This window comes from Puma concolor, chromosome B3 (genome assembly GCF_028749965.1).
Source record: "Puma concolor isolate L17-30 chromosome B3, mPumCon1.1.hap2, whole genome shotgun sequence".
NCBI classification, from domain to species: Eukaryota; Metazoa; Chordata; class Mammalia; order Carnivora; family Felidae; genus Puma; species Puma concolor.
The window spans coordinates 40121653-40149552 of record NC_141672.1 but is presented as its reverse complement, the minus strand read 5'-3'; the positions used below and the strand labels follow the sequence as shown (position 1 = coordinate 40149552).

The window sequence follows — 27900 nt, the reverse complement described above, 5'->3', positions numbered from 1 at the left end:
GCTTAAGTATATTATGCTATAAATGTTTTATCCAGGCTCACATTTCTTATGGATTTGTCTTACAAATTTAGTTGCCACATCTTTAACAATATTATCTTCAGAGTTCTGGACAATACAAGTGTTTCTAAAGGTGTAATCCCCATGGTTAGCTAGATCAGATACCCTTTAAAAGCATATAGCAGGTAATAAAAGGATTTAAATTTTTTACCAAGTAAAAATTTGGATAGTCATTTGTTGGTAGCTTTAATTTGGTTAATTAACAAAAGAAGCCTAGTAAGTTTGATGAAAGTTGTTGATAAAATTCTGATCACCTGGACTAATTGTGACATTTGAACTAATATTCAGGTCAGTTGGTCATCACAGTTTTTTTGCTGGCTTTACTTGAACCAGATAGTAATCTGATTTCCACTATCATCCCTTCCTCTCACTTGCCAATTCAGAGGGGAAAGAGAGGAAAGTTAGATGCTAGAGCCAATAGGGACATATTGGATCTCTCTCCCCTAGAAACTCTGGTATGTGTATAAAATAGATTTTGAAAACTTTTATTATTTTACATTTTATTCTAAGTTCAAATTTAAACATTCATTAAAAGTTAACGAGAACAGTGAGGCAGTTCTAATGCACATAAAAAATGAAGTTGCAGACTGTTGACATTATGGAATTTTCATGGTAGCCATAATTTATTTTCATGTTTTTTAAAAATTATACAGCATTGGGGTGCCTGGGTGGCTCAGTTGGTTAAGCGTCTGACTCTTGATTTTGGTTCAGGTCATGATCTCACGGCCTGTGAGTTCGAGCCCCGTGTCGGGCTGCACATTTGACAGTGTGGAGCCTGCTTGGGATTCTCTCTCTTCCTGTCTCTCTGTCTCCCCCCCCCCCCCAAAATAAATAAACTTAAAAATATTATATGTCATTAAGAAAATCTTGATTCACATAGATCGCTAGTTATAAATAGTAATAGTTTTTAATAGCTTACCTTAAATCTCAAAATACTCAAGTAAAATTGATCTAGATGCTTGAGTTGAAAAATTTGTATCAAAGTTCAGTTACTAACAACAGCAAATATTCACATTCCTTATTAATGTATAAAAGTCAGATACACACACAAATTTAAGTGTTAAAACTAGATTATCACTGTTGCACAATACAACTGTTACTCAACATAATGGGAGCATGTGCTGAGAACCCTGCCTGTTTTTTTGAGAGTGTTGCTTCTATGATTGAACCTTGCAGTTTTGCAGATCATTTGGAGGGAGGAGAGATTTGAGGTAGATACAATTATGTGCTTCATTCATAGGATGTAAGGAGGATTAAGTGATAGAATGCTGACAAAGTCCTTAGCATAGTGCTAAGTGCTTAATAAATGGTAACAGCCGTTTTCAACATTTAATAAATAATTGACTTAACAGAATTAGGTTGAAAGTCATAGGAGCATGCTGAGTATTTGAGGTAGAAGCAGCATTCTTCCTTAAGATAAAACACTGGAAGAGCAAACAGACTTTGGAGTGAAAAAAACACCTTGTGTTCAAATCCCGTCTGCTAATGGCTGTTTTTAGCCTACTGTATAACCTCATCTGTAAAAAGGGATAATATTTACCCTATTTACAAATTTTGAGAGAACTAGGCACCTGGTACGGGGTAACATTTGGCACATAGTAGGTTTTAATAAACAACAGCTCTTAAAGAAGCTAAGGACAGAACCAGGGTTAGCCTTGTTTACCTCCTCCAGCTGGGTCAGGAGGAATAGATGTTTCTACACAGTCAAGCAAAGGAAGGTGAATGTCTCTGCTTAGGAAAATCTTTCTGACTTTATTCTTGGAAAAGTTCCCTAAAGATATATCCTTGTTTTGACACCTTTGTTAATGTTTATTAACCTGTTTCTTTCAATTCTTAGTATTGTGTCACATCTTTTTTTTTTTTCTTCTATACTCCTGCCTTTATTTGGTACTTGTGCCAGTAAAGAAAAGGGGCTGCTAAAGAGGCTGCTAAGGGAATAAGCAACCTGAAAATGGTAACTTATTATAGCTGCTAATATAGATTTCTTTAGCTTATAGTCAGTATTGCTCATGTGGTAGGGTAGAAGAAGTTGGGAAAATATCAGAGTCCAAAGAAACAAGTCAAAAATCAGTTTGTAGCTGTAACTGTTCTGCCAGCTTAACAACTCCTGTTTTCAAGTTAATATGTACAGCTTTAGTTTCTTTAGACTTAATGGTGCTTTCTTTATGTTGAAACTACTTCTGAATGGCTATGAGGGTGCACATACACAGGCTACTTTTAAGACTTTGGCTAAAACAAAATATCCTCTCTAATTTGATATGCCAGGAAGGAAATACCTGTTTCAGACAGGTTTAAAGCTCCATCTTGGACTTATTTGTTAGAGTTCCCTATGTCTTCAGTAATCCAGAAATTTGTGTATCTGTCTCCTACATTCTTACTTTACACATTCATGTAGTAGACCAATCTCTGTATAATTATATGGCATCTTCACATTGTTTTATGGAAAGCAGAAAAATGTAAAATTAGTTTTATCCAAGCAAAGGCAAGCTAACTTATATAAATTTTCTTTTTCTGTCCTCCTTTTTTTGCTCAATAGGATAAGTTCTGAACGTCGAAAAGAAAAGTCTAGAGATGCAGCGAGATCTCGGCGAAGTAAAGAATCTGAAGTTTTCTATGAACTTGCTCATCAGTTGCCACTTCCCCATAATGTGAGCTCGCATCTCGATAAGGCTTCTGTTATGAGGCTCACCATCAGCTATTTGCGTGTGAGGAAACTTCTGGATGCTGGTGAGTTGTTTTACAGGGGCGTAATGAGCCTAAAAATTAGAAATTAGAAGTAATTAGAAGGTGGTCATACTCTCTGTCCTTTAATGTAATTTTTATTACCTGCTTTTAAAGCTTCAGTAAGGAATTTTTAAGATACTGGCCTTTTCCCCCTCTTTCTCTTTTGCCCCACCTTGCTACCAGTCTTCCTTTTAATAACATGACCCTTCTTTTCAATGGTTTGCTTGCCATGTTACTTTAAAAATGATTAGGGGCGCCTGGGTGGGTCAGTCGGTTGAGCGGCCGACTTTGGCTCAGGTCATGATCTCGCGGTCCGTGAGTTCGAGCCCCGAGTTGGGCTGTGTGCTGACAGCTCAGAGCCTGGAGCCTGTTTCAGATTCTGTGTCTCCCTCTCTCTCTCTGACCCTCCCCCGTTCATGCTCTGTCTCAAAAATAAATAAACATTAAAAAAAATAATAATCATTAAAAGCAACTGGCAAGTCTAATTTTAGTTTTTAAATAAAGTATCTGGGGAAAACTTTATACAACTACCTAAATATTGCTATCATTTAAGTATAACTTTTAATTTATTTTCCTTTTCTTGTGTCCTTTTTTAGGTGATTTAGATATTGAAGATGAAATGAAGGCACAGATGAATTGCTTTTATTTGAAAGCCTTGGATGGTTTTGTTATGGTTCTCACAGATGATGGTGACATGATCTACATTTCTGATAATGTGAACAAGTACATGGGATTAACTCAGGTAAAATACCCACATATTAAGAGCACTTCTAATTTTTTTTTGATTTTATGATACAGATCTAATTTTTTAAATGTTTTTACAGTTTGAACTAACTGGACACAGTGTGTTTGATTTTACTCATCCATGTGACCATGAAGAAATGAGAGAGATGCTTACACATAGAAATGGTAAGAAGAAAAGTCTGTTGTTTGATTTAATCTGGCAGGTGGTTTTACCTAATAAAATACTGTTACTAATTTAAAAATTCTGCTATTGTACTAACCTAAGGCTCAAAACATTATTTCATGTTTAATAAAATGTTATTCTGTTCTTTGTTAAATCTTTGTTACTCTATTTTTTAGAAATTTCATAAAAATACCTTAATTTTTAAAGCTCACTGAATTCCATAAATAATTATATAGATAATAATACTACATAAAATGAAAAAGTCAAGACCCAAAGAGGTCAGTTTATAACATACAACTTTTAGCCAAGGGGAAGTCATAATAAATAATAAGATTTTAGATAGTTGTTATACTTGAGGTACCAGTTTATGTTCAAACTTTCTCAAGGACCAGGGTAAAGAAAAGAGAAAGTTCACCAAATTTTTTAAAAGCCTAATTGTTTATTTGACTTCAGGATGTTCACAGTAATTTGAGACTATGTAGTAAGATCATAAAGTATTATATTATTGAATGCCCCCACATTAGCAGCAACAAAAAAGACCCACTAAGACCTCTTAACTCTCAGGCTTGAGGGTTTTTTTTTAATTTTTTTTAATGTCTATGTATTTTGAGAGAGAGCATAAGCTGGGGAGGGGCAGAGAGAGAGACGGAGAGGGAGAATTCCAAGCAGGCTTCATGCTGTCAGTGCAGAGCCCAATGAGGGGCTTGATCTCACGAACCCTGAGACCATGGCATGAGCCAAAATCAAGACTCAGATACTTAACTGCCTGAGCCATCATATGCCCCTAGGATTGAATTGTTCAAAATAAGTCTTCAAAGATTTTTGGAAAATACCTCTTGAATTACAAAAGCTTAATAATTAGTCTCTCCACCTGTACCTTCTTAAGGCACAAAGTATACTGATAATTTGTAGTCACCACAATGAAATTTGTCATTATGCTCTGTAGCTGTCCTTTGCAGCTCTCTAATTTAAGTGTATAAGTTTGTTTGCTTCTGTATTAAACAACCTCAAGTTCATAGCACTTTTTGAATATTTTTTATGTTTTTTAATCTCCTTTCATTTATGATAATAGTTAACCTCTATTGAGAGATTACTCTGTGCCAGAACACTGTTCTCTGCAGATTATATGCTTTAATGCCTTTTTTCTTCACAACACCTTGTGAAGTTACTATTTCTATTTTACTGAGGAAACTAAGGCACAGAATTATTTGGAAACTTACCCAAGATTACTTGGTTAGTAAATGGCACAGTATAGGTTAAACTCAGGTAGTTGGGCTCATTAGTACTTTGGAGATCTTTCATGTTCAACAACTCTCAGTACTTTCTGTGGCTACTTTTGACCCTTTCAGTAGGAGCCTTCTGTTTTTTTTAATTTAATACTTGGTGTTCACTGTGAACTTGGGAAAACAAATATGATTTTTAGAGTTCCTGTATAAAGGAAGAGTAAATACACTTCACACAGGGACCTAAGTGGGCTGTCAATTAGTTTAGTATAGGACTTCTAGTGTTTAGACTTTGAAGTTTAGACACTGAAGTTTGGATGCTCAGTTCTTCCCTTGGGCTATGAATGGATGGATATGAGGAAATTTTGTTTTGATTGGGCAGTGATGCTAATGCTTTATTCTAACTCAAATATGTTCCACATAATATAGTTTAAATGTATGTTTTTGAACAAATGTTTTTTTTTTAAACAAATGGCTTTTTAAAGCACATGAACTTTTTGAAATCATTCCTAATGTGTAATGAATGTTTGATGTTTTGTTGGGAAACAGATACGCACTTTTCACTTTTAGAAAAAGGGTTTGCTGCAATGCGTCACATATTAATATTATGCTAAGAACCAGTGGTGTGTTTATACAACATAGTTCTATTATTTTTTTCATTTAAATTCTAAAATGATGACTTAGAGTTCACTAAATTATTATAAAATATTTATTTTTAAAGGTCTGAAAATTTAGTTCTTTTAAAATGTTTTTTTTTTTTCCATCAGGAAAATGATAGTACCTTGGTTTTTAAATTAATCTTCCTGTCCCAATTCAAAGGCTTTGGGTTTCCAAAGGTCAGTACAATTCAAGCTTAGATTACGAAGGACTGAAAATCCTCAAAGAATTTACAAGTAGATCTCTGTTGGCATCACAACCACAACACAGCTCTGTACCACCACTGAGACCAGTGTGGTTCTTGTGGCATCTTTTTAAAATCCATTCCCAAACACTGTGAGGGAGGGCAAATTGAATCCTGATTTGACTAAACCCAAATAACTTATATCAGCACCAAGACTGCCCCTTTGCCTAATTCCACTAGCATGGAATTAGAACTCTTCTAGAAGAGTCCGGCGTTTCTACCTAAGTAAGCCTAAATTTAAACTATCTTATTTCTTTTCTACTTGACACTTTTTTTCAATATACTAGCCTTAAAATCTCCAGATCCTTTTTTTTTTATTTCCCTCCTCCCCACTTATTTCTATCAGTTTTCAAGTTTTTTCTAGTTCTTTATATGTCATTTGTCACCCTTCTTTTCACTTCTCTTTACTGTTCAGCCTGATTACCATCATTGTATTTTAATTCTAATACATCATATATATTGCTTCTAGATTAATGTACCGTAAGTTCCTGACTGTGCTTCCCATCTCAGAATTTTTTAGAAGCTCCATGTTGTATATTTAAAGCTGAACTCCTAATTAGGGCATCCAAGGCCCTCCAGTTACAGCCCTAATCTTCCCTTTCTAACTGTCTCATTACGCTTCTGCAAGTACTTTATATTGCAGCAACCTGATCTATCTACTAGCATCTATCTATTCCCCAAACATGTGTTCTTTTTCCCCACCTCTGTGCTTTTCATTATTTTCCTTTTCACCATGTTTTAGTTATATAAGGTTTGGAATGGGAATAAATAGACCTAAATTTATTTCACTCTAATTTTGCTTTGAAAAGTCATTCAATATTTTGGTTTTTTCCTCTAATAACAAAGTAGAAATAACATCATGCCTGCTTTACAGGAAGATTTAAGGAAACGTCAGATATATAAAAATGTTACCTGCTTTGAAAAGAAAGTTGATATTTTAAAAGTTCTGTAAATACATGGAGTGTTTATTATAAATTGAGCTAACACATTTAGCAAAGGTTGGAGGAGTTCACTGAAGTTCTTTTTTGGGGGGTGTGCTTATTACACGGATACAGCAATTAAACGGGTACACTTAATAAGGCAGATTCCTACATTTGTATTTCTTTGTAATTTTGCCAGCTTTACTGGCTTCAGTGTGAAATGGTTAACTGTTATTTGCAATCAGGGAATCACTGGAATTGTGAACCCCAGTTACTGATTCGAGTATATTAATCCCTTGGATGTGTTTGAGTATGAATCACTGTTTATGCTGAGACTTTTAATTGAATAGTACCTAGGTGCTACTCTTACTAAAACAAATTTAAATATTTAATTATGTTTTTAAATTTTATTTCCTGCTTTTATTAGGCCTTGTGAAGAAGGGTAAAGAACAGAATACACAGCGAAGCTTTTTTCTCAGAATGAAGTGTACCCTAACTAGCCGAGGGAGAACCATGAACATAAAGTCAGCAACGTGGAAAGTAAGTAAAAATGATTTCTAAGTGGTGATGCACTTGGTTTATAGATAAATTCATACATCTTAACACTGCTAATATTTAAGATAGCATTAGAATTGTGAGGGGAAACGTACAGTTGTTCATTGGCATTTGCAGATTTACCATCCCAAATTGTAGTAATTTGCCATTTTGAGGCATGAACTTATGTGACTTGTGATACTGGTATACCAATCTAACTTAATCAGCTGGTTTTTCCAACCCACCCAGTGTTTGAATCTTGATAGAAATTAATTTTCTATTCATTTTTGTTTCATTTCTTTGCTCGGTGTTGAAATAATCATCAAAGCAAGAATAATAAAAATAATAAATAAAACTGCCACTATGACTAAATGAATCAAAAATCAGCCCAGATTTGTATGAAGAGAGTATTTTAAAGAGTAATTTATGGTGCCTGAGTCTTGAGTGGTGTCACAGGGGAAACATTTAATGATTTCAAAGATAGGGTTAATCCATGAATGACAGTAAATTTTATCAAAGCTTACTTGCCATGTCACACTTCAGCTATTTATCTCTGTGGTTTTTTTTAACTAGCATTTTATATTTTTTAAAGAATTGTTTTGTTTTCTTTGTACACAGGTACTTCACTGCACAGGCCATATTCATGTCTACGATACCAATAGTAACCAATCTCAGTGTGGGTATAAGAAACCACCCATGACGTGCTTGGTGCTGATTTGTGAACCCATTCCTCATCCATCAAATATTGAAATTCCTTTAGATAGCAAGACTTTTCTGAGTCGTCATAGTCTGGATATGAAATTTTCTTATTGTGATGAAAGGTAAATGATATACAAACTATAACATGAAAGTTTTAATTAGTCCATAGCAAAGACATATAATGCATAATTTGAGGAAGAATAGGTTACTTTTGGTTATGGACAAGAAAGGAAAGTGTTTGATCATCTCCTCACCCTACATATTGCCCATGATTTCTATTGCCATTTCCCTTTATGTTCATAACTATTTTTAATTGCCAATTTGATATTTTTATTTGGATATTTTTCTATATTAATAAAATATTTCTGTAACTGAACTGTACTACTATTGCCCCAAAACATCAACCTCAGAAATTGCTTTTCCTTTTATAATGCCTAGCATGGTTAGTATGTCACTATAGGCATACGACTCCTACAAATATTTGGGAGTCATCCTTAACTTTTCTTTTACCTTCATTATGTATACCCAGTCGGTCTCTAAATCTTACAGATTTACTGTCTAAATACATTTCTTGATCCATTTGTTCCTTTCCACCCTTGCTTTCCTGCCACTGAATTCTTCAGCTCATTACCTTTGGCTTAAATTGTTGCCATAATCTCCTAAACTGTCTCTTTGCCCACAGATTTTTGCCCTCTAGTCTCTCATCCAGGATCCCAAAAAGTGGACTTCCTAATGTGAAAATCAGATCTTTACACAGAAAAAACTCTGGTTTATAAAAATATTAGAGGAGGGCAGGAGATTTTTCTTTATCAAAAGAAAAATGTGCATTTTGAAAAGCTGAAAGAAAAATAGACCTTGACAATAAAACCCAAACTTTGCTTAGCATGGCCAACAAAGATATTTATGATCTGGCCTCTGCCCACTTGTCTAAATTAATAAGGAAGAGAGGGTGTGACCCCCCTCCCCCCCAACACCCTACAGCTAGAGAGCACCATGTGCTCATTTGCTGTCTTAGCGCCTTTACATATATTTTCCCATTCTGCAGTGAGGTTTTCTTCAACTCCTAACACATATTTACCTTTCAGGAGCCATCTATATACTCCTTTGGGAAGCCTTCCTTGTTCCTTCAGGACACTATACTATTCTTGTGCATATGTCTGTCATAACATTTCTTCTACTCTTGTAATTATTTACTTGTCTCACTTTTTACTATAAGACTATAACATCATAGCTGAAGGCATAGATTATGTAGCCAGACTACTAAATCCTGATTCTGTTGCCTATATCCAAGTGATCTTGGGCCCATTAGTTCTTTCTGAGCATCAGTTTCTTCATCTTTTGTAACACCTACCTAACGTAGGGTCATCTTAAAGATTGTATGAGGGAACCAATTTTAAGCACTTAGTCATAATATAAAGTAGGTAGAAATCCCCACCATAGTGGACAAGGAAATGTGACAGATCTCTGGCTTTAGAATCACATAATCCTGGATTCAGTCCTGGCTTGCAGCTCTGATACTACAGTGTGGTCTTGGTATTAAAACTTAACTCTTTCAGGGGCGCCTGGGTGGCTCAGTCAGTTAAGTGGCCGACTTCGGCTCAGGTCATGATTTCACGGTCCGTGAGTTCGAGCCCCACGTCGGGCTCTGTGCTGACAGCTCAGAGCCTGGAGCCTGTTTCAGATTCTGTGTCTCCCTCTCTCTGACCCTCCCCTGTTCATGCTCTGTCTCTGTCTCAAAAATAAATAAACGTTAAAAAAAAAAAATTTTTTTTTTTTAAAAAACTTAACTCTTTCAAATTTTACTATCCTTACGATAAGGGTAATATTTCAAAAGGTTGTTGTCAGAATTGAAGGAGTTTGTTGAGTGCCTTGTACATGTAATAAATGCTTCACCACTGATGACAAGCATTTTATGGTGTTTATTGCCATTAATCATGTGAATATATGATAGAACAGAGATACCCATCCCTTTTTGAGGAATTATTTTTTATCTTTTGAACTCAGTAGCAAGGTATAGAGATAGGCTAGGGAGAATGGAAAGTAGTGGAGCTAGAATGAGAATTGAGGAAGGGAGTGACATTTCTCTCAGGTCCTATCAGAAAACTGGCAAAATGATCATGACAGAGGAGTAAAGACTGCCAACTTAGAGATCAGCCAAGTGAGGTTTTAAGTTTGACCGGGAGATTGTTATTTTCTGGTTAGAGCTCTTTACAGAAACTTCTCACATCTAAAACCCCTAATAACTGAGATCTAGAAAAATTTCTGCCCAATTTTGAGAAAATCTAACCTACCCAAAACTTACGGCATTCAAAATATCTCACAAATGCTGCTTATTTACTGTACTAATTTCTGCTTATAGTTAATCCGCACATTTATTTGAGCATCTACAATGTTCATGGCAAAGTAGAAATGAAGAGTAACAGTTCTTGGTCTCAGGACACTTAAAATGAATGAATAATACGCTGCATTGTTGCTTTAGATCACAGGTTTCCTAGTCCATTAAAAACACATTATGATCAAATTTCCTGGATCACTCTCCTTTTTGGTACAGAATATAAGCTATATAATTCTCTAAAGTTAAATAAAATTGACTTTCTAGGAAAGCATTCTGTTTATATTTTAACATCTTGCATCCCTTAATGATAGATGGACCTCAACTCTGAGAAGCACTGATTGACATCTAATTAAATCAGAGCTTCTTAACATGATAATAAAAGGCCCCCATTAATCTGCTTACATCTCTAGCCTCATCTCTTCTCACCTGCCCCTACTAACCACATGAAAGTCTTTCTCATTTATACACTGTCAAGCATTGTCTTCTCTCTGTCTTTGCTTCTGGTATATCTTCTTCCTGAAATGGTTTTGCTGCTCACCCAACCATTTCTTCTCATTGATAAGGGTGGTTCCTCTGATTCCTGCAACAGATTACCATCATTACACTTACCACATTATTTCATTAGTAGTATGGTAAGTGTTCCAGAAGATTAGCTACACGTTGAGTTTTGACTTTGCATTTTCACACCTAGAACAATGCCAGGCATACTTAGCATATAAAGATTTATTTTTTTGTTAAGTTTACTTATTTATTTATTTTGAGAGACAGAGTACAAACAGGGGAGGGGTAGACAGAGAGAGACAGACTCCAAAGCATTCTTCGTGCTGTCAGTGTAGAGCCCGATGTGGGGTTTGAACTCATGAACCGTGAGATCATGACCTGACCTGAATGGAATCAAGAGTCTGATGCTTCAACCCACTGAGCCACAGAGGTGCCCCAGGCATATAAAGATTTAAATAATGGAAGTTTTTTTAATCCCACGGGAATTTTGTTTAAAAGTAACCAATATAAGATGAATTAAAGTTATTTTTAAAGCATAATTTAAAGAAATAGGACCATTTTTTAAAAATACTAGTTTCCTTTGTAATGCTGCCACCTAGTGCAGATGTGTTTAGAGATACTTCTTTGTAAAGAAGTCTGGATTTTAGCTTTGGTTTAGTTTTTGTTTTTTGTGTTTTTTTACAAACCTCTTTCTATTTATAATTATTTTGGAATAAACTGTATGGCAGATCTTGCCTTAAAGTGTGACAACACAAACTCTTACTTTTATACATTTATACATTTTACTTTTATACATTTCTTAGAAGGATATCTTTCTTGTGTGTTTTTTGTAGTTGGTTTTTTTTTTTTTTGGACACAGTACACTAAGTAACTTTTGCTTACAACTCAGGAAGTCCTGAGAAATTGAAAAGTTTAACTCAGGTTTTGCTCCTAGAAAAAAGAGAGCAAAGTGTGGTGTTAAGAAGACAGCTTTCTCTTTCACATGAAATGGGTTCCGTTTCTGACTGGTTACACAGAGTAGTAGGATCTAATCTATGTCCTAAAAGAACTTTCAGGAAACCAAAAGGGGTTAGACTAGATTACTTTCTAGTCCATTTTCAGTTTGATATCATTGTTTCATCTAAAATGAATTCCTATAATTTTATATTATTTAAAAATTAAGTTACAAGAGCATCTTCTAAAACAAACATAATGTGTATCTCTTTACTTCCATTTAGTGTAGATATTCTTTGGTTGGTGATACTAAAATTGTGTAGTAGATGTTGACTGAAGCCTTGCCTAAGGGCACTGTTGAATAAAGAATCTGGTTTGTACACACTCAATACAAAAAGAATCTGGTTTTATGGTAAACTAATGTTATGGATTTAATCTTATATTTCAAGTTAAATGTCAGTGATTACCATTACAACTTTTACCATTTTATTTAGCAGTACTTTCTGTCTACTTATGAATCCCCTTATTACCAAAAGTAAGTACAGTAAAACATGATGACAATATGTAATGAGTTTGGGTGAAAGGGATAAATGGGTTAAGTAGCAGGATGTGAATCCAGAGGATTTAAAGAACATGCATGGTGCCGTATTTAGTAACTGTAGAGTTACCAAAAGTGAGATGTAAACTTCTTAGCAAAGAAGGATGCTCTTTAGTTTTGAAAATTCACTTGTCCATGAGATTAATTCATATCAGTTACTTTAAAGAAGCAAAATTTCTCTTTCTCTTCTTACATTTTTTACTTAACAGAATTACTGAATTGATGGGATACGAGCCAGAGGAACTTTTGGGCCGCTCGATATATGAATATTACCACGCTTTGGACTCTGACCATCTGACCAAAACTCATCATGACAGTAAGTACAATGGAAAAACTATATAGATTTTCTAATTATGTAATTTGCAATCTCCTTACTGTTTGGCCATATATCTAACTTTTTGGTTAAAATTAATCAGTCTTCCTAGACTAAATATCTTAATAGAACTCTTCATAAGGGATGTCAACCATTAAATCTATGTTTTGTATTTGTTGTAACTGATACTAGTTAAAGTAGAATCATTTAATAATATATAAAACCTGGCATTTTTAATACAAAGACTAAAAAATGTCATGGAATATTATAGCATCATTTTCAGAATTCACATTGAAGTATTTAGATCAGTTGTTAGCACATGGAAGGCACTTAGAAAATAGTTATTGAGTGACTTAGTGAATGTGAAGGCAATCAATGTCATGTACAAGTGGTAACAAGTATACTTGACATAAGATAAATACTCATGAATGTTATTTGAAGATCCCATAGTAAGACTTTCGAATCTCACTTGCTTATTTAATCTGTACCTAAACATGACTTCCCAATGTGATCCGGGATACCTGAATGTCACTGAGTTAGAATAATTAGCCTTGAACTACAAAATGAGCCCAAGTCAGCAGTCAGGACCCCAAGACTCAAGATAATGTCATCATTACTTTTTATCTGGTACTTGCTCCCAAATTAGCAATTGATTAAGTTTGCCTAAATTGCCAAGATTTCAGCATGATACCAGTTGAGATTCAAATATGTGCGCACAGCTATTTGAAGCATTGCTAATTCTCTGGAAACCTCAGTAGAAACGTAAGGAAATGTAGCAGTGCCACTTGCTCAAATGTGCTCTGTAGAATCAAGATTATTCATTGTCTAGTCTTTTTGATACTTTCAACATATAAGTCATTAAAGGAATTAGTCACTGCTGTCCCTCATTCCTGGCTTTCATTTTATTTAAAGTGAAGATTGGCAGGAAAGGAGTTTATTTTAGGGGTTAGAAGAATGAACTGTGTATATTTTTGGCTATGCTGGGGCTTTTTCTCTGTCACTTTAAACAATTATAACTGATTCTATTAAAATAAACATCTCTTTTCTAAAATAATCAACATTCAGCATCCATTTATTTGATTGAAAATTAGAAGTTATTTTCTCTGCATGACTGTTTTTCCTTTTCACTCCTAGTGTTTACTAAAGGTCAAGTCACCACAGGACAGTACAGGATGCTTGCCAAAAGAGGTGGATATGTCTGGGTTGAAACTCAAGCGACCGTCATATATAACACTAAGAACTCTCAACCACAGTGCATTGTATGTGTAAATTACGTTGTGAGGTAAGCCTGAAAAGTAAATATTTTGGGGGAGGAAGTAATAACCTTTTTGGATATTTTGTTCTTTTATATAAAGGGAGATAAGATTATAAAATGTTAACTGAATTTTATTTTCACATTTCCACCTAATTACGGTTTTCAGTACTTAGACCTGAGTGTCCAGGCCTGCTATTCTGCAGTGATTGTACTATTACCAGTACCCATCTATTCACATTCTTTTCACTCCCATTTTTAAAAAGACGTTAAAAAAATACCATATCTCCTATTGGGTTAGTTTGCTCTAGTCCTATTTCTGTCAGCATATACTATCTCAAATAGCTATGTTATTTTTGTAGGAAGAACCCTGGCCTTGGAATAGGTAGCTTTGTGTCATAGCTCTTTCACTTATTAGCTGCATGACCTTGGGAAGTTCTTATTGCTTTGAATTTCACCCATATAGGAGAGATGATATTTATCTCCTCAATATTCTGAGGATATTTAATCCTCAGAAATGAGGATTAAATGAAATTCTATGTGAGATTACCATAAAAGGGTGTATAATATAGTGCATGGCTCTTGTGTATTCAAGAACTCTTCTTTTAGTTGGCTGGCTTGTGAATATTATGGATATCATAAACTGGCCTTCCATTTGATCTGCTTCAGCAGACTCCCTTCTAGTCCATCTTCCACATTACCACCATGCTGAGTTTTCTTGCATGGATATCTGAGCATCTCCTTTTCCTTAGAATTGTTTTAAAGATGCTTTATCACCCCCGAGATAAACCCTTGCTTAACTTACATAGCATCATTTCTTGTCATTTTCTATATTCTTCATGCTTTCGTTGATTCCACCTACCCTCTTTCTAAAATCTGTGACTACCTCTCTTGGTAAGACTTTGGTCACTTGTTTTAATTTTTGCCACTTCTGACACCATCCTTTAATGTTTGGTTTTTTTTTTTTTTTAATTTTTAATTTTAGAGTGTGCAATTGGGGGAGAGGGGCAGAAGGAGAGAGTGAATCTTAAGCAGACTCTACACTCAGTGCAGAGGCTGACTCAGGGCAGAATCCTATGACCCTCGGATCATGACCTGAGCTGAAATCAAGAGTTGGACGCTCAACTGACTGAGCCACCCAGGCGCCCATCCTTTAATGTTTTAATATTCGTGTCAAAGAGTTCTTTTGTGACTTTCCCATTAAATTACCCACTTGGAATGTCCTTCTTTTGCCCCTGTCCCATCTGCCTAACAAACCCTACTGGAGCCGAAGTTTCAGCTTGTTGGCTGTGAAGCACACCTTCTCTATTTTAGCAATTACCATTTTGTATTTTAATTGTTTGCACATCTACATTGCACTTCTGAGGACATGGGTTAGGTATTTTAAACTTTGTATCCTTGGTTTATTTCACTTAGTAAACACCTACATGTTTGTGATTAAAGAAACAATAAAAACTTACATTTAAGCCAAACACATGGATCTGTTGTTCATCATCCCTCTTCCACTCTATCCTGTAGGTGTTATCACCATATCATTTTCTTACCACCAAGGAAAATATGGCACCTGCCTTAGGCCTTGGTCATTTATCTATATGTCTTTATATTCTAGGGCCATCCTTAGGTCATGCCTCATACGTCAGTCCCAAAGAGTTCTTCTGTGCCAGTTTCATTACATGTGAATCCTCACAAAAATTGTTTAGATGTGTTGGTCCTTCATGTACTTGACTATTCCATTTCTTTGTCACCATCACTCTTCCCAAAGGGATAGCTGAAGTTTCTTAATTTAGTCAAATATTTAAACTATCTTATACTATGAATTTTTATGGGTCTTTATTTCATATTGGCATTTTAAACCCTGAATGTGAGCAAGTATGCATGAACTATTAGGTTAAAGCATCTTAAAATGTTCCTTTTCATAAAGCAGTATTTTAAGAGACAAGGTTGCTTCAGAGACCCCCTGCATTGTGTCAGTGCTCAGTTAAGAATTACTAATCTCTCTTTTTTGACAGTGGTATTATTCAGCACGACTTGATTTTCTCCCTTCAACAAACAGAATGTGTCCTCAAACCAGTTGAATCTTCAGATATGAAAATGACTCAGCTGTTCACCAAAGTTGAATCAGAAGACACAAGTAGTCTGTTTGATAAACTTAAGAAGGAACCTGATGCTTTAACTTTGCTGGCACCAGCTGCTGGAGACACAATCATATCTTTAGATTTCGGCAGCAATGGTGGGTCTTTAGTTATTCTGTTGATTGCCTAAACTATGTCTATTGCTGTAAGCCCATTTTAACTGAATTTGGACATTTTTTGTGGGTAATCATTTGGATGTTGTAGTCATATAATTTGTTTTTCAAAGTCTTCAAAGTATTTGCTTAAATATTTTTGCCTCTGTAATTTCTCAGCATTCCTGCTTCTGTCATATTATTGGAAATTGTGCTTCAAAGGGTGCTTAGGTATTTCTTCTTCCCACTTTAATGTTTCTCAACCACCCTGCTATTTCTGTATTTCCCATTGCCCTATTTTCTCCACAATTGAGGAGAGTTCTATTGCAATAGGCATAGTTCACTAAAGGATAAATCACCAGTCATACCATAATATCAGACATTGAAAATGAAAACTGTAATTTCAAAGTAAGTTAAATTTTAATGAATAAAAGGTGTGAAAGGGTTGGAATTGCAGAATTGGTTATTTTTTTTTTTAATATTTATTTTGAGGGAGAGAGCACGTGTAAGTGGGGGAGGGGCAGAGAGAAAGAGAGTGAGAACTCCAAGCAGGCTCTGCACTGTCCACAGGGAGCCCACCCAACTCAGGCTCAGTGCCACAGAACTGTGAGGTCATGACCTGAGCCACAATCAAGAGTTGGAAGCTTAACCAGCTAAGCCACCCGGGTGCCCTTGCGGGGGTTTTTATGCTATAAATATAATAGGAGCTGTCAATAGTAGATTGGAAAGATAATTCAGATTTAGAGTTGTACCATAAGATCTGTAAACTTTCTGATGAAGGAAAATTTAGCAACATTTTTGTTTGAGTGAATTAGACGTGTTGTAAAAGGGGGCTTGCATTTCTGTATATGTTAAAATATAGCTATTCTTTAAATTGACTAATAATTTTTTACCTATAGACACAGAAACTGATGACCAGCAACTTGAGGAAGTTCCATTGTATAATGATGTAATGCTTCCCTCATCCAATGAAAAATTACAGAACATAAATTTGGCAATGTCTCCATTACCTGCTTCTGAAACTCCAAAGCCACTTCGAAGTAGTGCTGACCCTGCACTCAATCAAGAAGTTGTACTAAAATTAGAGCCAAATCCAGAATCACTGGAACTTTCTTTTACTATGCCCCAGATTCAAGATCAGCCAGCTAGTCCTTCTGATGGAAGCACTAGACAGAGTTCACCTGAGGTAGGTGTCATAATAAAAGAAGAGCATAACTTTCATATTTTAATGTTCAGGAATGTATTTATAAAATGAGTACCAAAAAAGTTTTGAATTTAGTCATTGATAGAGAATAATGTCTGTGCCTATAATAGCTCCAAGCCCATACATACTACTCATTGTGTTGGAGAATTGTCAAGTAGCAAAAACCTTACTTTAGCAAAGCTTAAAAAGGGAAAGGACCATAAGCTAATTGCTGAATTTTGTCCAATTTCCATTACTTGAAATTCTGGGTAAATTTAACATGAAAATACCAAGTCTTACACAGAGCAAATACTTGGTAACTATTTTTTATTCAAGTTCTGTCTTGATAATAGTTTTTCTATAAACACAAAGAAAATAGTCTTTAAGGGCTAGGCTGAGGTCAAGCCTAACGATGTCACATGGGGCTCTATTTCTAAATCTAGAATGATTCAATTTTGATTCAGTAGAGCTTCCTATATCTGAAGATAGCTCAGGAGTAGCACAACTCAGACTTGAATATTCCGACTTGGTGAGGCACAAATAAGCCTTAATAAATGGTGAATAAGTTTACATTAAATATTTATCAATTCAAACTGGCAGGCTAAGAGGAGATTTGACATTTCATAGCCTTTGGGAAAATATACTCTGTGCTTTGGTGGCTCACCTTCCCCAGCATAAAAATCTATTGATTCATTTTGTTTTTTATCAGACAAAGGTAAATCTAACAAAAATGTTAAAATGAGGGAAGCAAAAGTTTATGCTTAAATTATATAGCTTTGGTTTTCTGGTTATAATCCTTGCTCAGAACTCCCAAAATCGTACTACATATGTTAAGGTGAATGCAAGTAAAACAACTTAAGTCTCTACCCCTACTTCATCCCAGGGTAGATGTGAGATTTTTAGGTAGATCACCACAGTAGCGTGGCCTCTCAGTACAAAGGTAGAGTCCAGTGAATAGTAAGTATATCATATCTAATTATTCGCCAATTAGGTACCATGTGGGCGTTGAATTATTAAATGAATTCTCCTAGAAGCAGATCAATACCTTTTAGTCCTAATTTCATAAATGATGTTACACAGAAATGTATGTGTTGGCAAAATTAGTTACAAGGGTAAGTTCAAAAGTTTAACTTCTCTCTAGTTAGATAAAATGTGATAGAAGAGATGGACTTTGTTGGTTTAAGAATTCTAACAACTAGCAAAATATGTGCAGGTTTCCTCAGGGAAAAGTAAACCCATTGAATTCCTTTTACAGCCTACCAGTCCCAGTGAATATTGTTTTGATGTGGATAGTGATATGGTCAATGAATTTAAGCTGGAATTGGTAGAGAAACTTTTTGCTGAAGACACAGAAGCCAAGAATCCATTTTCCACCCAGGTATATAAACTTGTTTATTATATTTTCTGTTAAACTTTATTAATTGTTAGTTGGAAGTGACTTTGGGTTTAACTTGTTTTTCTTTTATAAGATGTGGCCATTGAAAAACTCATGTATTTTTTGTTTTAAAGGACACTGATTTAGACTTGGAGATGTTAGCTCCTTACATCCCAATGGATGATGACTTCCAGTTACGGTCCTTTGATCAGTTGTCGCCACTGGAAAGCAGTTCTACAAGCCCTCAAAGCGTGGGCACAATTACAGTATTCCAGCCGGCTCAAATGCAGGAGGAACCTCCTGTTACCACTACCAGTACCACTGCCACCACTGATGAATTAAAAACAGTGACAAAAGATGGTATAGAAGACATTAAAATACTGATTGCATCTCCATCTCCTACCCATGTACCCAAAGTAACTACTGGTGCCACAACATCACTGTATGGTGATACTGGAAGTCGGACAGCCTCACCAAACAGAGCAGGAAAAGGAGTCATAGAACAGACAGAAAAATCTCATCCAAGAAGCCCTAATGTGTTGTCTGTCACTTTGAGTCAAAGGTAATTATATACAACATTAAAGTTATAGTTGATTTATTATTTTTGAGAAAGTATGTGTGGTAATAACTTAATTCTAAGCATAGAAAACTTTCTGGTAATATGTTTTTGACATACAAATTCTGGACTTAAAACAAGCACTCAAATTAACTTGTGTATTTGTTTTCTTGAAGATAACCTTAGCACCTATCTAAATGTAGGAGGTAGGAGGATCTTCTAGTACTTCTAAAAATTAAATGCAGGCAGTAAGTTCAGTAAATGTACAAAAACTGGCCCAGTTTTTTGCAGTTGTTTAATAAATCAGACTAGTTAACTCTCCTCACTGTTTCTGTCTCTTTGAGCTATTTTAAAGCTTACCTGAATAAAAGACCTTCCAACGTAAGGGTATTTCCAATTCCCCATTTCACATTGAGCCTGATGATCTTCAATCCTCAGTATTCAACATAGGTATTTATAAGCCTCCTTTTAAAATTTATGTATAATTGTGCTCTTTTTCCATTACATTTTTATAGAACATTAGCTAGACTATAGGTTTAAGAGCTACAACAGGAATCTGAACATGATTTATGATATTGCTTTTGTGGAGTTAGTTTGAACAAATACCTGTACACTACCCAAATTTTAAGTTATAATTTCTGTATATAATTTGTAGCGGGATTTGACATTTTATTTTTATTTATTTATTTTTTTTTATTTTTTAAATTTTTTTTTTTCAACGTTTTTATTTATTTTTGGGACAGAGAGAGACAGAGCATGAACGGGGGAGGGGCAGAGAGAGGGAGACACAGAATCGGAAACAGGCTCCAGGCTCCGAGCCACCAGCCCAGAGCCCGACGCAGGGCTCGAACTCCCGGACCGCGAGATCGTGACCTGGCTGAAGTCGGACGCTTAACCGACTGCGCCACCCAGGCGCCCCGGGATTTGACATTTTAAATTTGAGGCTGTAATCAAAGGAAACACGTTTTAGCTAGTCAGAGAGGCAGTTTGTAGAGGAAAGAAACAATTTCTGTTTGTGCCTACACTGAACCAGATAACAACAGCAAGGAAAAAGCACTGGCATAAGAAGAGTCTATGACTTTTCTTCTCCTGCCTTTCATCACTGTTTTGAACTAGAATGCTAGGAGAAACCTTTTCCCAGAACTAAGAAAAGATCTGGGGGCTTTAGATTAACAAGGAAGCGTTTATATTACTTTATAAATTATTATGTCACCAAATGACTATAGGCTCTGACCTTTAAGGCAGTGACAGTCTCTTAAACATTTCATTGTATTAATATTTGGTCACTAAATGGCTATTAGAAGATGAGTGAATATAGTAATAGAATTGGCTATGACCTATAATTTACAGTTTACTATTAGCTACAGAGGACTATGGGATATTCCATTTTCTGATCAACTGTGTGCTTGTCAAAACCAAAGTCTAACAGCTAGTCACTTTTTTTCACATTAGTATCAAAATAGTATGCACTAAATACTTGCAGAACTGTACGAAGGCTTTTTCTTTATGACCTCTCTAATGTTGCACTAAACCAGATGACTTACAGCTTTAGAGCAAAGATTAAAGATAACCCATTAAGAAGTGCCTGCGTGGCTCAGTTGGTTAAGTGTTCAACTCTTGATTTTGGCTTGGGTTGTGATCTCAGGGTCATTGGATTGAGCCTCGCGTCAAGCTGCATGCTGAGTGGGGGGGTGGAGCCTGCTTCAGATTCTCCCTCTCTCCCTCTTCCCCTTAGCCCCCCTTACACGTGCTGATAAATCATTAGAAGTGCTACTACTAAGATGATATTTATATGATAGATTGCACTGTACTTCATAAAGATAATATATTTCTATAGGAATTTAAAAACCTGCCTATCTATAATAATGAAGGTTTTACAGAATTTTTTAAAATACAAAACAAAACTGCATGTAGGAGAGCAGTTTGAATAATGTGTCACTCATACGGCATTTTCAACTATATGGAACAGAGCAAGAAGCTGTTGTGATTGTGTATGGGCTGGGGGGAGGAGTTCTTGAAAAGACAAAATAGATAAGAGAATTCATGTGCCTGATACATAAAACAGTTATTTACTACTTAATATTAATTTTAAATGGAGATAGTTCAGGTTTGACAACCAGATCAATACTGAGGGCAAAATGGCTTAGTGGAAGATTACTGGGAGGGGAATGGGTATCAGGAGATCTAGAAGGCACTTCCATATCTGCAGCTAACCAGGTAATTTGCTCCAAGTCCCATTGCTAACAAGCCTCAGGTTTCTCATTTATAAAATGGATGTTTTATACCTCTTGGAGATTGGTGTGAGACTAAAATGAACTAATGAACATGCAATGTTTTATAAACTAAAAAAGCCATAGAAATGTGAAGTTACTCTTATAATAGTCCCAGGAATATTTGAATATTATACTGGCTGGAATGGAAAAGCCAGTATTTAACTTTAACCTACAAAAATGTCGACTTAGTTCTGTTCAGATTTATTTTATAAATAGGTAAATGCATATTTTAAGAAATTTTCTTTTAAAAACTGAGCTTTGACCTCAGATGATAAACTTTAGTAATCAGAAAAATTCTCTTACATATTAACATTATATTCCTTAATGTTGGAAAACAGGCATCATTTATTTTGCTCAAAAAAAGTTAGTTGGGGATTTTAAAAATAGTAAAGCAACTATGTGTGTTTTTTTTTTTTCCAGAACTACCATTCCTGAAGAAGAACTAAATCCAAAGATACTAGCTTTGCAGAATGCTCAGAGAAAGCGAAAAATAGAACATGACGGTTCACTTTTTCAAGCAGTAGGAATTGTAAGTGTGAGAATATGTTTCTTTTTCTGTTGTATAGAAGCTAATGTGCTGTATACAATGTGAGTCAATATATAGGTGATTTCTCATTTCTTCCATATACGAAAGTTATATATTCAGAGGTTAAACATTGTTTCTTTCACTTGGTATAAAAGACTATTTCATAAAAATACATTTAAATGAGGGTATCTGGGTGGCTCAGTTGGTTAAGCATCAGACTTCAGCACAGGTCATGATCTCATAGTTTGTTGAGTTCCAAGCCCCGCATCAGGCTCTTTGCTATCAGCACAGAGCCTGCTTTGGATTCTCTGTCTCCCTCTCTCTCAGCGCCTCCCCATCTCTCTCTCTCTCTTTCTCTCTCTCTCTTTCTCAAAAATGAAACATTAAAAAAAATACATTTAATGAATACATTCTCATTGTAAAAATTCCAAACAAAGCAGATGTATTTTAAGTAAAAAGTGAATTTCTCCCCTCATTCTAACCTCAGTGTCACCACCAGTCTTGTTCTCTTCTCTTTCAGTTACTTTTCCTTCTTACCTCCAAAAAAACAGTAGTTAAAGTTAAGTTAGTGCTGGTATAATTCATACTGATATTTTCAGACTATATTTACTGGAAAGCATTTACAGAAACAGTTGCCATAATGAGTGGCAAATGACTTTATCATAGTAGTATTAAGAGAAAGAATTAAAAATAATTTAGAACCATATTTAAGAAATTTGCCTTTGTACAGTTATTAATCTGCTTTTACAAAGTAAGTTTCTGCTTTTACAAAATTTCAACATAGTAAAATTGAAATAACTGTGCTGTTTTTAGGGAACATTATTACAGCAGCCAGATGATCGTGCAACTACTACATCACTTTCTTGGAAACGCGTAAAAGGATGCAAATCTAGTGAGCAGAATGGAATGGAGCAAAAGACAATTATTTTAATACCCTCTGGTTAGTTTATTCTTTCTACCCTTGAACATCCCACAGAGAATTAAAATGTATGAAAGTTTTTTATTTAGAAGCTTTACTTTCAAAGTGATTTTCATTCTTTAGCATCATTAAAAACTAAGGTAGCATTTTATCCACTGGTGGTGAATACAGGAATAGCTATTCAAGATGGAACTTTTAATTTATCTTTGTGTGCCATCAATATTCAGTAGAAGCTAAAACTTGTACATTTGTATGAGATTTTTTCAGAATTGATTTATCACTTCTTTGTGCCATCATTGTATCCTTTAAACACTTCTGACATAGCACCAGTAACACTTTATTCCACTTGCTTTTTCACATAGTTGTGGTTTTGCCCTGTAGACTAGAAACCCAGAGCTTATTTGCTTTAGTTTTCTGCAATACCTATAGCACAGTGAGTGTTCAGTAATATTTATTGACTAGGTGAATGAATACTTAGGTATGTCTTTGTTTTTCAGATTTAGCGTGTAGACTGCTGGGGCAATCAATGGATGAGAGTGGATTACCACAACTGACCAGTTATGATTGTGAAGTTAATGCTCCTGTACAAGGCAGCAGAAACCTACTGCAGGGTGAAGAATTACTCAGAGCTTTGGATCAAGTTAACTGAGCTTTTTCATAATCTCATTCCTTTTTTTGGACACTGGTGGCTCATTACCTAAAGCAGTCTATTTATATTTTCTATATCTAATTTTAGAAGCCTGGCTACAATACTGCACAAACTTGGTTAGTTCAATCTTGATCCCCTTTCTACTTCATTTACATTAATGCTCTTTTTTAGTACGTTCTTTAATGCCAGATCACAGACAGCACGTCTTCACAGTTCCTTGGTATTTAAACCATTACATTGCAGTAGCGTCATTTTTAAAATGCACCTTTTTATTTATTTATTTTGGGCTAGGGAGTTTGTCCCTTATCGAATTATTTTTAATAAGATGCCAATATAATTTTTGTAAGAAGGCAGTAACCTTTCATCATGATCAGTTTGAAAAATTCTTACTCAGTTTTTTCACATTTTACGTACACAATAATGATTTGCCAGCAGTACATGGTAGCCACAATTGCACAATATATTTTCTTAAAAAAATACCAGCAGTTACTCATGCAATATATTCTGCATTTATAAAACTAGTTTTTAAGAAGAAATTTTTTTTGGCCTATGAAATTGTTAAACCTGGAACATGACATTGTTAATCATATAATAATGATTCTTAAATGCTTGTATGGTTTATTATTTAAATGGGTAAAGCCATTTACATGATAAAGAAAGATATGCATATATCTGGAAGGTATGTGACATTTATTTGGATAAAATTCTCAATTCAGAGAAATGATCTGATGTTTCTGTAGTCACTTTGCCAGCTCAAAAGAAAACAATACCCTATCTGTAGTTGTGGAAGTTTATGCTAATATTGTGTAAATGATATTAAACCTAAATGTTCTGCCCACCCTGTTGGTATAAAGATATTTTGAGCAGATTGTGAACAAGAAAAAAAAATCATGCTTTGTTAGCAAAATTGCCTAGTATGTTAATTTGCTCAAAATTTGATGTTTGGTTTTATGCACTTTGTCGCTATTAACATCCTTCTGTTTTCATATAGATTTCAATAATTGAGTAATTTTAGAAGCATTATTTTAGAAATATATAGTTGTCAGTAAACATCTTGTTTTTCTATGTGCATTGTACAAATTTTTCATTCCTTTTGCTTTTTGTGGTTGGATCTAACACTAACTGTATTGTTTTGTTACATCAAATAAACATCTTCTGTGGACCAGGCCCCCTTTGGTCAGCTTTTATATTAAAAGTTTTGTTTCAATGCCTCCAACTCATAAAATTGATTACCAGCAGTTATCTTATGAAAATTAAATTGCCAGTGATTGTTTCTACATTTATTTTATTGCCATCACTTAAATGTATACTGTGTCCGTAAATGTCCTATTAAGTAAAAGCAAACTATAATGTTCCACTGTAAAAAATACTTTTAGAAAAGAAACTTGTCATTTATAAATTTATGAACCTATTAAAGCAAATTTTAATGCTTTAATATGAATGGGATGAGTAAAGCAAATCCCAAATATTATAGTTACATAATGTTGTAAGGATGAGAAGTACCTCTAAAGATTTCTAATCTATTTCCATTTCACAGATGAAGAAATGTAGACCTCAAATGATAGTCGATTTGTCCAAGTCTTCAAGGTAATAAATGGTACACCAAAGATTTACACTTAGGTTTTCTCTTAGTATGAAACTAGAACAAACCTTGCATGTTTTTTAAATCAGAACTGTATATTTTATATTTTTTAAATAACTTAATTCATTTTTTTCTGTATGTTTTTATGGAATTGCTATATTTCTTCCTGATTATAAAAGTAATATTCTCGCTGTAAAAAAAAAAAAATTGCACAAAAAGATGAAAAATCACCATGAGCCTCTGCACCTAGAAGTAACAGCAAATTATTTTTATGGACAAATTACAAAGGCAGTGGCCAGAGCCTTAGGTCCTGTAGCCTGAGGTTACAAGAACCAAAATATCTTGAACAAAATGAACTAAGTCCAGATCTTATCTTAGACTGAACAAAATGTTATTACAGCGGCATGAAAATTTGGGAACAAAAATTTATAATTCGAAGACTCCAAGTTTTTGGGGGCACATGCATACTTCACTGTAACTACTATGACCCAAAGTAGTTTTGCATTTCATTACAGATAGTATAGAGGTGGTATTTTAGAATAAAATAGTTGCTTAGTATTTTCAGGTCAAAAACACCCCAAAATTATGCTTATTTTGGTAGCAGAATTAGCTTTAGTCGAAAGCTAGAAGTTTATGTGTAGTTTTCAAATATTAATAAGTGGTCAGGTTATGTAATGACCGGGAGTCAGAAAATGACTTGTAAAAGCAGTGATTTAGAAGAGAAAGCCACTTTAACAGACAGTAGAACTGGAAGAAAGTAAGTACCCACCTCTTGGTCATTCAGGAAACAACCCCCATGGAGTGCTTGAAGCTGCTGGAAATAGAAGAACCAGCCCTTCCTTCCCAGGTTTGTGCCCTCTCTCTCAGACTGTCACTTACTTCCTTATAATGCCTTTCTCTGAAGTATAACCCTACCCTAGCAACTAGAATTCTATAATAGCTCTTCTCTCCTCCTGATGGATGCCTATACTTTACACTTTTCTGGTGCTGCTGTGAATGAATGACCACAGTATTATTTTACTTACCTGAAGAAAGTATGGCAAAGGAGTTTGGTGTATTTTGTTCTTTTGTGCTCACCATTAACTTTGGAACTAAAAAGGGTTCTACAGAGCGCTTACCACAACTAAGTACAATGGCTTTTAGATGAGTTAAAATGAATCTAAACATCTATTAGGTCCTATATGCTAGACTTTGTGCTAGGATGTTATCTCACAGTCTTCAAAAAACACTTATGAATTAATATTTATATCATTTTGTAGATACGAAAACATTCTTGAGACCTAGCCTAAGGATCAGAGCATTTGAGGTGGCCATCAGTGACTCCATAGCTCATGGTGCTAAACACCAGGGGGGTACTAGCCAGTTGGGTAGCAGTAGAGCATGCCCTTTACCCTATTAACTGTTTAAACAGCAAACAAGAGAAAGCAATGGGGTGAAGGTAATGAAATCACAGGGGATGTGCTAAGAGGAATGGCAAGACCAACGGAAATGAGTTAAGTGGTGTTCTAAAGTGCTATCGAGAATTTTGAGTTTGAACTAGAGATTCAGGTGTCTGGTGATGGAGATATTAACAGGTAAATGAGATGATGTATGCAAAGCCCGTTAATGAACTATAAAAGATTACATCAGTGTATGGCATGGTCCTCCTAGAGCTGTCTGACTTAATGGCATTATACACGTTTATTTTAAGTTTGTATAACTTTGCAACTACCTTTCCAAATAGCAGTTTTCCCCTACAACCTTTAAAACAGAGAAGTGCCCTTAAAGTTACTGGCTGTGCAGAACTTTAAACATTTAGATTCTAGAAGTTCAGATTTCTAATGTAGCAACGTCAAAAATAAGTTGCAAAGAATAGGTAATCTTTTTTTTTAACAATGGGCTTTTGGTTAAATAAAACCTTTGCAAACATGTTGCCAACTGAAACCAACAACAGTGTAAAGAAAAAAAATCTTACTCAGGTGTTTTTTAGGTCTGCCGCTAACCACTTTACTCGTATTTCATCCCTTAAAATAGCGCTGAACCTGTTGTCCCAGATCGTTTTACAGATCGTTGTTTGATCTGTAGAATTTGATACAAAATAGTCTCCCTGTAATATTAAGCTACGTCTTACCACAAACCCTCCTATCAATACCTTCTGGAGCTTTTTTGTGTTCACACCTTTCAGAGGTTTGGACATAATTTTCTTACCTGTAGTGGACGGTTTTATCCAAGACGCTGCCCAGACACCCGATCTCCTCGTACTATTTAATTTCCTTTATTCCCTTGTCTCGGATCCATCCCGGGACGGAGGGGAAAGACAGGTGCCTGAGAGCAGCAGTGATCAGACAGCCCCCTCAGCGGGGAAAATAAAAAGGATGCGGAGGGGACCGACCACCCCTAATGTCCATGGTGCCGCTGGTACTACATGATGAGGATGCGAAACACAAGCCGTCGGGAGAAACTTCCCCAAACCCCGCCCGCCGCGCTGCAGGCCACGCCCCGGTACGTGCTCGGGCGCAGCACAGCAGCCCCGGCCCCCGCCCTCCGCCCCAGGCCCGGTCCGCTCCGTGGGGCGGGTGCTCCCAGCCCGGGCCTACGTGTAAGATCTCACGTGGGAGGCTCGGCCCCACCCGGCCTGCTGCGGCGCGGGGTGGGGCGGGTTCTCGAGGGGTCAGCGCTGCTCTTTGTCTTCCGTGACTTGTCCAATTCTGATGCCTGGCGCTTTCCCGATTTTTTG

General features: G+C 35.5%; 1 protein-coding gene and 1 long non-coding RNA gene across 2 annotated transcripts in view; one reads left to right on the top strand and one right to left on the bottom strand.

The window, feature by feature from the left end:
- Positions 1-24769, top strand: part of HIF1A (hypoxia inducible factor 1 subunit alpha) — a 42598-nt gene extending 17829 nt beyond the window's left edge. Inside the window, exons 2-15 of the mRNA XM_025919032.2 lie at positions 2594-2784; positions 3378-3523; positions 3606-3690; positions 7160-7272; positions 7885-8087; positions 12542-12648; positions 13780-13927; positions 15907-16127; positions 17021-17307; positions 18560-18682; positions 18814-19241; positions 21929-22037; positions 22848-22974; positions 23451-24769. Of these exons, the coding sequence (XP_025774817.1) occupies positions 2594-2784; positions 3378-3523; positions 3606-3690; positions 7160-7272; positions 7885-8087; positions 12542-12648; positions 13780-13927; positions 15907-16127; positions 17021-17307; positions 18560-18682; positions 18814-19241; positions 21929-22037; positions 22848-22974; positions 23451-23602 (2440 nt within the window). The 3' untranslated portion in view covers positions 23603-24769. The remainder of the gene's footprint in view (positions 1-2593; positions 2785-3377; positions 3524-3605; positions 3691-7159; positions 7273-7884; positions 8088-12541; positions 12649-13779; positions 13928-15906; positions 16128-17020; positions 17308-18559; positions 18683-18813; positions 19242-21928; positions 22038-22847; positions 22975-23450) is intronic.
- On the bottom strand, positions 942-27875 carry LOC147579920 (uncharacterized). The gene is made up of 2 exons (XR_015252323.1): positions 27372-27875; positions 942-2813 (listed from the first exon to the last, which is right to left on the bottom strand). It is a non-coding gene; the product is annotated as an uncharacterized LOC147579920 (long non-coding RNA).
- Between the last annotated feature and the right edge of the window lie 25 nt (positions 27876-27900).